Source organism: Lepidochelys kempii, chromosome 13, assembly GCF_965140265.1.
Source record: "Lepidochelys kempii isolate rLepKem1 chromosome 13, rLepKem1.hap2, whole genome shotgun sequence".
Lineage (NCBI taxonomy): Eukaryota > Metazoa > Chordata > Testudines > Cheloniidae > Lepidochelys > Lepidochelys kempii.
The window spans coordinates 32906161-32916766 of NC_133268.1; the positions used below are offsets into that span (position 1 = coordinate 32906161).

Genomic DNA, 10606 nt, shown 5'->3' on the forward strand with positions numbered 1-10606 from the left:
AGAGAGATATGCACAGCTGTTTGCTCCCCAGGACTCACAGACAATTGAATTTTGACTCTATGCCCTAATCCATTCTCCCTGAAACTTAACTTGAAAAGATGTATAGCACAGGTTTGACATCCCTCAGCTCTAGAAACTTGTCCCATGGCTGAGGGCAATTGGAGTGTCCTGCAACCATGCTGGCTCCCATCTATATAGTTTTGTGAATGTGGTGCCATTGTGTAAATATACACCATTTCTGTGCATAAAATCTTGTCTCCCTCTAGAGTCTGGGTTAATTAATAAGCAAAAGTGATTTTATTAAGAATAAAAAGTAGGATTTAAGTGGTTCCAAGTAATAACAGACAGAACAAAGAAAGTTTCCAAGTAAAATAAAATAAAACACCCAAGTCTAAGCCTAATACATTAAGAAACTGATTACAGATAAAATTCCACCCGTAGACATGTTTCAATAAGCTTCTTTCACAGACTGGACTCCTTCCTAGTCTGGACCCAATCCTTTCTCTTGTACAGATCTTGTTAGCTCCAGCTCAGGTGGTAACTAGGGGATTTCTCATGACTGGAACCTCCTTTCTTCTGTTCCGCCCCCTTACAAAGCTTTGGCACAAGGCAGGAATCTTTTGTCTCTCTGGGTCCACACCCTTCCTTCTAAATGGAAAAGCACCAGGATTAAGATGGATTCCAGTACCGGGTGACATAGTCACATGTCCTGTGAGACCCCAAGCCTTCACTCTTCCTGGCCTGACTCACAGGAAGGTTTGCAAGTAAACAGAGCCATTTACAAACAATTGTCCTAGTTGATGGGAACCATCAAGGTTCCAAACCACCATTAATGGCCCACAATTTGCACAATTACAATAGGACCTCAGAATTATATTTCATATTTCTAGTTTCAGATACATGAATGATACATTTATACAAGTAGGATGACCACACTCAGTAGATTATAAATGATATCTGACAAGTGATCTTTTGCATGAAGCATATTCAAGTTACATTATATTCACACTCAGTAGGATATTTTCATAAAATCATATAGACTGCAACATCACATATATATTAGGTTAACATTTTGAATTCTTGAAAAAGACAAAAGATCTAAGGAGAGATTTTCTCAAGGCTTTCTTTACCTCCTTGTTTCTCAGGCTGTAGATGAGGGGGTTGACCAAAGGCGTCAGGATTCCATAGAAGACAGAGAACACTTTGTTCAGGTCCCTCAGTGCATCAGAGTCCAATAGCAGATACACCAGGGTCAATGTCCCATAGAAAACTGTCACCACAATGAGGTGAGAGGAGCATGTGGAAAAGGCCTTTTGCCTCATGGTGCTGGAAGGGATTCTCAGAATGTTGGAGATGATACAAACATAGGATGTCACTGTCAATAGAAATGGAGGCAATGTGAATATGGAGCAAGATATTAAACCAGCAACTTCCACCATGTGGGTGTCAGTGCAGGAGAGTTTTGTTATTGGATGAAAATCACAAAAGAAATGGTCAATTTCATTGGGGCCACAGAAAGTTAATTGTGACAACATAAATATAAAGATGGAAACAGACATAAATCCACCTATCCACAACCCAACCACTAGCTGGAGGCACAATCTGCCATTCATAAGTGCTGCGTAATGCAGAGGTTTGCATATCGCTAAATACCGATCATAGGACATCACAGACAAAAGCAAACACTCTGTCCCTGCCAGAGAACCAAAGAAATAAAATTGAATGATGCATCCCATAACAGAAATAGACCTGTCCCCAGTCAGGAGAGTGGTCAGCATCCTGGGCAGGATGGTGGAGGTGTAGCAGGTCTCCAAGCAGGACAAGTTCCCCAGGAAGAAGTACATGGGGGTGTGAAGGTGCTGATCAGTCACAAGTAGTGCAATGATGAGGATGTTCTCAGCCATGGTCGCAATGTAGATCACTAGAAACAGCAGGAAGAGAAGAATATGAAGTTGAGGGAGATCCCCAAATCCCAGGAGGATGAATTCTGTGATGGTCGTTTGATTTCCCTCGTGTATGTTTGATGTCAGCTTCATCTAGGGGAAATAAAAGAAATCATGCAATTAAGAATCTAACGTCCATTACAAAACAGTCATATTTTCTATTCCAGCTTCTCCCTGATGGTAGCCATCCCAACAGTTGAGTCAAGACTCCAGAGGGTGGAGGCAGTTGGGGTGCAAATTTTTAAAAAAAGGTAAAAGTGAACTGACATTGGAAATGTAACTACTGCCTGGTATCTCTATGGTTGAATACATCTCACCTTCAGCTTCCTGAACATGTTTTTTGTATTACTATAACCGCAATGTCTGAGGTTATCATTGTAGATTAAGGGGAATTAAATGTCACTCCATTGGCTTCATAAGGAAACCTCAGTAAAATCCTATTGCTGGGCTGATACTTCATTTACCCACATTTACACTGCAGAGTCCACCATATTCCAGTGGAGTGGTCAAAAGAATTTGACTCCAGAGACCTGGGTTTATTATTGGCTGCTCCACTCCCTGATGTTGGGTTTATCACTTCCTCTCACTGTGCCTCTCTTCCCTCCATTATATAATAGTTGATGATGATACCACTTACTGTTTTCGTAATGTGACCTGAAATTTAGAAAAGAAAAGCTGTCTACATGTGCTTACATGCTCTTGTGTAAAATGGATATATGATACTGAAGACACTATTCAAAATTTTACTAGTTATGTCAGTGAGTTTGCCTTATAACTTCTCATCGTTAGCAAACTGCTGTGAGACCATGCATAACTCTCAATATACTTTATGAAGAAAAAATAAATAGGCCTCAATGTCATATTTCCACCTCAATCTTGCAGAAATGGCTTTAATTTTTTGTTTAAAAACACGGTGTTTTTTGACACTTCCTTTCCCCCCACCCCATATTACAGGGAGATCTCTCCCATATGTCTCCTAATGGGAATCAGAGAGTAGGTTTCTTTATTGGCAAGGATTTGCAACCTTCTTTTTGAGAGCTTTCAATGCCTAAAATTTATGGGTAATATTTTCCAAACTGCCAGACTTCGAAAATTATCCATGTACCTACACCTGCAGATTGGGCACTCAATCCCTTTGAACATCTGGTGCTGAGATACCATGTGGAAGAATCTAGGATGCATAGTTAGATTAAGGAGTTCTGCCAATGCTTCCTTGGCTAAGGTGGCTGTGACATTTTGGGGAACATGTCTATGTCTGTTTTATCATTCCATTTTTTTTTGTCAATGTCATTTCGAATTGGAACCATCATCCTGGATGGGAATAACTCTTTTGTAGAAGGAAACATGGAATGGGTCATGGGAAAGTCATGCCTTGGTAGCAGTGACAACACTATCAAGGGCCATCAACACTGAATGTCTCACACCTGGTGAAACAGTGGGAGTTTTGAGAACTAGGAACCTTGGCCAGATGTTGCCCATATCCAAGTACGTCAGCAGCACATGGAATTTAGAGGCTTGATCCAGTCATAAGAATCTGGTGTCTGTTTTAAGAAAGTAATTGAACCTGTTTGAAGCTAGGTTTTCCCTTTGACCAATATTTGAAATTGGCCCAACAAAGACACCAATGGGGCATTCATTAATCCAAACTGGTGAGTTTGTTGCCTGTTAGTTTCTTTCTTTGTTCTGTGTTTGCTACTTGACTGATATTACCATGTGGTCTGTTTTTTCTTGTGGGGACGGGATTTGGGGGGGTCTGTGTTCTCAGCCTGGGGGCCTGATAGATACTACTGGAGGCTTCCTAATGAGGCTTTGATCCCTAGACCCTTTAGCACCCATTATCCCTTAAACAGAAGGTGAAGCTACACGGGGAGAACAGGAGTTTAAAAAGCCAGCTCCTAAGTGATCAGAGCGACCAGGAGTGACCAGGAGCAGCAAAGAAGGGAGGTTTGTGAGGTAGTTTAGAGATGGAGTGAGAGAGCTAGATACACCTGATTAGCATTCTCTAATCTTAGATCAATATGCCCTCCCTCACCCCTTCCACCCAAAAAACACAGAGAAACAATACCCAACAAAAAAAGTTGCAAAAGAAAAAATAATGGATGCAGAAGTCCAGAAGCAGAGTAGGGGCTATCCAGTTCATTGCACTGAATGCAGCAAGTACCATTACCTGCCTTGTGGGAAGATGGGGTATGTGTGCATTTGGTGCAAGGAGCTTACGACCCTCAGAGACTGAGTATGGGTTCTGGAGACCAGAGTGGCTGACCTGCAGGAGCTAAGGGCGATAGAGAAGTACATAGATAAGATTTTCCGGGGCACAGCAGAGCTGTTCCACTCCCAGTCTGACAGCCTCTGTGCTGTTGAGGAGGATGGAAGTCTTGGGGAAGGAGAACACCAAAGTGGAGCAGAGAGAAACCCATAGTTGGGACCCTCCTGCCAGATGATGTCATGATACCCTCTTGGCCTGAGTATACCTGTCCGGGGGGCGGGGGGAGATCCTCATTTACTAAGAAGAGCCAGGTAATAGTAATACAGATAGTAATAGAAGAATAGATAATTGAAATATAGATAGTTGGGTTTGTGATGACTGGGTGAACTGCATGGTGAATTGCCTGCCAGGTGCAAAGGTTGCGGATCTCTCGACACACCTAGCTTTAGGAGAAATGCTGGGGAAGTGTACCACGTACGTGCCAATGATATAGGAAAAGGTAGAAGAGAGTTACAGCAGCCCAAATTGTAGCAGGTATTTAAGAGATTAAAGTCCAGGACCTTCATGGTAGCATTCTCCGAAACATTTTCATTTCTACCCGTAGGGCCAGTTATACAGGCAGAACTTCAGGGTCTCAATGAGTGGATGAGATGATAGTATAGAGAGGAGGGGTATAGATTTATTAGGAATTGGGGAACTGTTTGGGGCAGGAGGAGCCTATACAGGAAGGATGGTCTTCACCTAAACCAAAATGGCACCATATTCCTTGCATGTAAAATTAAAAGTGTCGTAAAGAAGTTTTTAAACTAAGGGCTTGCAAAAATCAGCAGGTGCATCATAGCAACTTGGTGGAATGATGATAATCAATGGGGCACAATAATACCAGGGTACAAAATGAATAGGAATGGCAGAGTAGTTCATGCAATTGGGGGAATGCCACTATCTGTGAAAGAAAGTGTAGTAGCGTGAAATGTAGTCAAAAATCTTAAATGAATCAAACTGTACACTAGAATCTCTATGGATAGAAATTCCATGCTTGAACAGTAGGGATATACTAACGACCACCTGACCACAATGGTGAATGTGAAATGCTCAGGGACATTAGAGAGGCTATAAAAATAGAAAACTTAACAATAATGGGGGAACTGCACAAAAATGAGGATGCTAGCTCAAAGTACATTAAAAGGAACTGTCTGCAAAGTGAAATGCCTTCAGCCCCCAACTAAAACCCCTCCAACGCATTATTAAGGATCTACAACCTATCCTGAAGGATGACCCAACACTCTCACAAATCTTGGGAGACAGGCCAGTCCTTGCCTACAGACAGCCCCCCAACCTGAAGCAAATACTCACCAACAAACACATACCACACAACAGAACCACTAACCCAGGAACCTATCCTTGCAACAAAGCCCGTTGCCAACTGTGCCCACATATCTATTCAGGGGACACCATCACAGGGCCTAATCACATCAGCCACACTATCAGAGGCTCGTTCACCTGCACATCCACCAATGTGACATATGCCATCATGTGCCAGCAATGCCCCTCTGCCATGTACATTGGTCAAACTGGACAGTCTCTACGTAAAAGAATAAATGGACACAAATCAGATGTCAAGAATTATAAGATTCATAAACCAGTCAGAGAACACTGCAATCTCTCTGGTCACGCAATCACAGACATGAAGGTCGCTATCTTACAACAAAAAAACTTCAAATCCAGACTCCAGCGAGAAACTGCTGAATTGGAATTCATTTGCAAATTGTATACTATTAATTTAGGCTTAAATAGAGACTGGGAGTGGCTAAGTCATTATGCAAGGTAGCCTATTTCCCCTTGTTTTTTCCTCCCCCCCCCCCAGACATTCTGGTTAAACTTGGATTTAAACTTGGAGAGCGGTCAGTTTGGATGAGCTATTGCCAGCAGGAGAGTGAGTTTGTGTGTGTGTGTGTGTGTTCCCTGGGGGGGGGTGGTGGTGAGAAAGCCTGGATTTGTGCTGGAAATGGTCCACCTTGATTACCATGCACATTGCACATTGTAGGGAGAGTGGTCACTTTGGATGAGCTATTACCAGCAGGAGAGTGAATTTGTGTGTGTATGGGGGTGGGGTGAGAAAACCTGGATTTGTGCTGGAAATGGCCCACCTTGATTATCATGCACATTGTAGGGAGAGTGGTCACTTTGGATAAGCTATTACCAGCAGGAGAGTGAGTTTTTGTGTGTGGTTTTTGGAGGGGGGTGAGGGAGTGAGAGAACCTGGATTTGTGCAGGAAATGGCCCACCTTGATTAACATTGTGAAGAGAGTGGTCACTTTGGATGGGCTATTACCAGCAGGAGAGTGAGTTTGTGTGTGGGGGGGCAGAGGGTGAGAAAACCTGGATTTGTGCTGGAAATGGCCCAACTTGATGATCACTTTAGATAAGCTATTACCAGCAGGAGAGTGGGGTGGGAGGAGGTATTGTTTCATGGTCTCTGTGTGTATATAATGTCTTCTGCAGTTTCCACGGTATGCATCCAATGAAGTGAGCTGTAGCTCACGAAAGCTCATGCTCAAATAAATTGGTTAGTCTCTAAGGTGCCACAAGTCCTCCTTTTCTTTTTGCGAATACAGACTAACACGGCTGTCACTCTGAAACCTGTCATTATGCAAGGCACTGCATTTAGCCGTATGGAGTGGAAATCTATCAACTGCATGAAAAAACTTGTACAGATACAGACAGACATCATCTTCCTTTCCAAATGCAAACAGATGGACATCGTACCAAAAGGACTGAAGGTAAAAAATCCATTACAATCGACATACCACACAGGCTATGCTGACAGCTTGTGCCATACGCTCTCAAAGAAACTGCGGAATCACCTGATCAACATCCTCTACAGCAAACAGGGAAAGATTAAGAATGAGCTCTCAAAAATGGATACTCTCATAAAAAAACAACCTTCCACACAAACTTCCTCGTGGCTGGATTTTACTAAAACTAGACAAGCCATTTACAACGCACACTTTGCTTCTCTACAAAAGAAAAAGGACACTAAACTTTCTAAACTACTACATGCTACAAGGGGCCACAGCAATGGTTCCCTCAACCCACCCAGCAATATTGTTAACCTATCCAACTTTATTCTTATGCTCAAATAAATTGGTTAGTCTCTAAGCTGCCACAAGTACTTCTTTTCTTTTTGCGAATATAGACTAACATGGCTGCTACTCTGAAACCAGTGTATATAGTATACTTAGACTTTCAGAAAATCTTTGACAAGTTTCCTCACCTAAGGCTCTTAAGCAAAGCAAGTGGTAATGGGATAAGAAAGAAGGTCTTCTCGTAGATCACTAACTGGTTAAAAGAGAGGAAACAAAGAGTAGGAGTATGTAGTAGGAAGAAAGCCTGAGACATAAGCCTTTCTATGAGAGACCTGGTATAAGGCAGGACCTGCTTAAATAATCTGACAAAAACAGGGCTGATACTGGAAAAATACACATTCCTAAAAAGTGGTAAGTACAGAGTACTCATGCCAATCAGTGCTCATCCCCTATTCATGAACCCAGTGCCTTAAAAAAAATCAAGCCTACAGCTAAAACCCAATATTTCAGAATTCAGACAAAGACTTTGAAATAGTTACACACATACACAGTGGCACACAACCCCATGCACACAGTTAGAGAGGTGTGTATGCTCTAGTAAGGAGAATCTAGCAATTTTCCAGTGGGTGCAGGATCAGTGGGAACATGATATGCAGAACTGGGGCCAGCCAGAAGATAATTAGCCCATCTTAGAATTTTGACCGAATGCAGAATGCAGAAGTTGAGGATTGTGAAAGGTTGAAAGTTATTTCAATGGAACATATTCAACAAATTGCCACAGAGAGAAATTTCCAATGGGAAAAATGGGGCAAATAGGTTGAAATTCTAACCGTTCTCTGTGACTGACTTGGTGACAATCCATACAAAGAAGATTATGACTGTGTTTCATTCTGAAGCATATTAAGCCTGAAAATCAAAATGGAGCTGTACAAAATGTGGAAACATGGACAATTAGATAAGGATGACTAGAAAAGTATACAACAAGGATGTAGGGCCACAATCTGAAAGGTAAGGCGCAAAATGACTTGCACCTAGCAAGGAACATAAAAGGCAATAAGAAGAGGAATTATAAGTTGTCAGGGTTCCTTTCCCACTCTGAACTTAGGGTACAGATGTGGGAACCTGCATGAAAGACCCCCTAAGCTGATTTTTACCAGCTTAAGTTAAACTTCCCCAAGGTACAAACTGTTTTACCTTATGTCCCTGGACCTTATGCTGCCACCACCAAAGTGTGTAACAAAAATAACAGGGGAAGAGCCCACTTCGAAATGTCTCCCCCACAAAATATCCCCCCAAGCACTACACCCCCTTTCCTGGGGAAGACTTGATAAAAATCCTCACCAATTTGCATAGGTGAACACAGACCCAAACCCTTGGATCTTAAGAACAATGAAAAAGCAATCAGGTTCTTAAAAGAAGAATTTTAATTGAAGAAAATGTAAAAGAATAACCTCTGTAAAATCAGGATGGTAAATACCTTACAGAGTAATCAGATTCAAAACATAGAGAATCCCTCTAGGCAAAACCTTAAGTTACAAAAAGACACAAAAACAGGAATATACATTCCATTCAGCACAACTTATTTTATCAGCCATTTAAACAAAACAGAATCTAACGCATATCTAACTAGACATGAGTTTATAACAGATGATATCAAGAAGGCTGACAAATCTGCACAACCACCCTCACAACCACCTTCACAATAAAACGACTTTCTCACACAATAACCCGAAACACACATAGCCTCTCACTGCAGCACACACCCACAGAGATTAACTCAAATCTGCCAGCATAACAGAACCCCCCCCCACAAATCATCACAGCTACTCACGCAGCAACTCAACCAGCGTACACAGTAAACCTAATCACACATAGCTCACTACCAAAACACAAATCCCTTATTAACACCACACAAATATCAAAACAAACGTTCCAGTACAACACAATCTATGCATAAATCGGCACAAACAACTACACAGCTTCACTAGTACACACAATAACCCCAAACATCACTCTGAACACCAGACTGTCTATTGAGTCTGTATCAGATGATTCAAAGAGTTACAAGAATGGCTCAGAACTCTTTCTCTTTAGCATTTCTCCAGGATCCATTGTCAGTGGGACTCACAGTCTGTTGTTGGCCAGTTTTTTAGGTCTCATCCATTTTGGGTTTTTTTAATACACATGAGTTTCCAAATTAACCTTGTGGGACAGAACAGGCTTTCAGCTCCTAGCGAAGGACTTAGCCGATTGCCTCCAGGGTTAGAAGCCTGCCACAGTGACCTAGCTGACAGGGCAGCTAAAGGTCAGGTAACATTTAGAAGAAGAAGGTCCTCAGACAAATTTGGAAGAAATAGCTCTAACTTTTAAAAGCCTTTGATTAATCACTAACAGATGAAAACTGAGATATCACTCTCTTTTTCCCTCCGTGCCCACCTACCTCCCTCTTTTTGCCTCCCATCCAAATCCTTGAATTTTCCATTCTTTTTTGTCTTCTTTCTATTCTAGTTTTGTTTTGTGGGGGAAGTCAATAAATTATAAACACATCAAGAAATATAAAGAAATGTGCTCACTTAAAAGTGCATTACAATAACTGGGTTAACATGGAAAATGCATTACAATAACTGGGTTAACATGGAAAATGCATGAAGATTTAAGCATTTTAAGTAGTTGATAGGGAAACAATTCCTCTCCCACTTACCCCACTATAAATCAGGAATAGCTACACTGAAGCCAAGAGAGATGAACTGCTCCAAACTGGGGTAAATAAGAGGAGAATGATACCAAAGGAGAGGTATCTTCTTCTTCTTTGATTGTTTAATGTCCCTATATAAGGTCCTACCTAATGCAGCTGCACAGACACAGATTATCACTTTTGCAGCACCATTCCCCATGTGCTGCATTGCAATCACCTCTATATGCTTTGGTGCCCACATGGGAATTGTTCCCAAATAGAATCTACTGTGGCGTTGCCAAGTAACCTGAACCACCTTGGTAACATGGATAAGAGGTCACCCTTCTGGAAAAACACAAGGTTTTCTGTGGCATCCGATAGAGGCATGGGTTTAAAATGGACAGCTTCAATCTGTGGGGGCTGGAAAAACTGAGACCGGGTTGACTGGTCATGAGATAAAGCAGCAGAGAGGGCCAATATGATTATGGTTCCTAAGGCTTTGCTTTGCATTGGCTATGCTATAGAATCATAGAATATCATAGAATATCAGGGTTGGAAGGGACCTCAGGAGGTCATCTAGTCCAACCCGCAAAGAGTGGTGCCGTGGTGCTGTTATGTGATGAGGACATAGTGATGCAGCATCAGAATGAGGAGAGATTAATCAGATTGGGACTTTTCAGCTTGGAAAAGAGATGAT

At 41.9% G+C, this 10606-nt stretch overlaps 1 protein-coding gene across 1 annotated transcript; it reads right to left on the reverse strand.

Moving 5' to 3' along the window:
* Window positions 1-1064: 1064 nt before the first annotated feature.
* Window positions 1065-2036, reverse strand: LOC140897200 (olfactory receptor 11A1-like). Its single transcript, XM_073309596.1, has one exon. The coding sequence runs from the start codon at window positions 2034-2036 to the stop codon at window positions 1065-1067; it is 972 nt and encodes a 323-aa protein (XP_073165697.1).
* Window positions 2037-10606: the final 8570 nt, after the last annotated feature.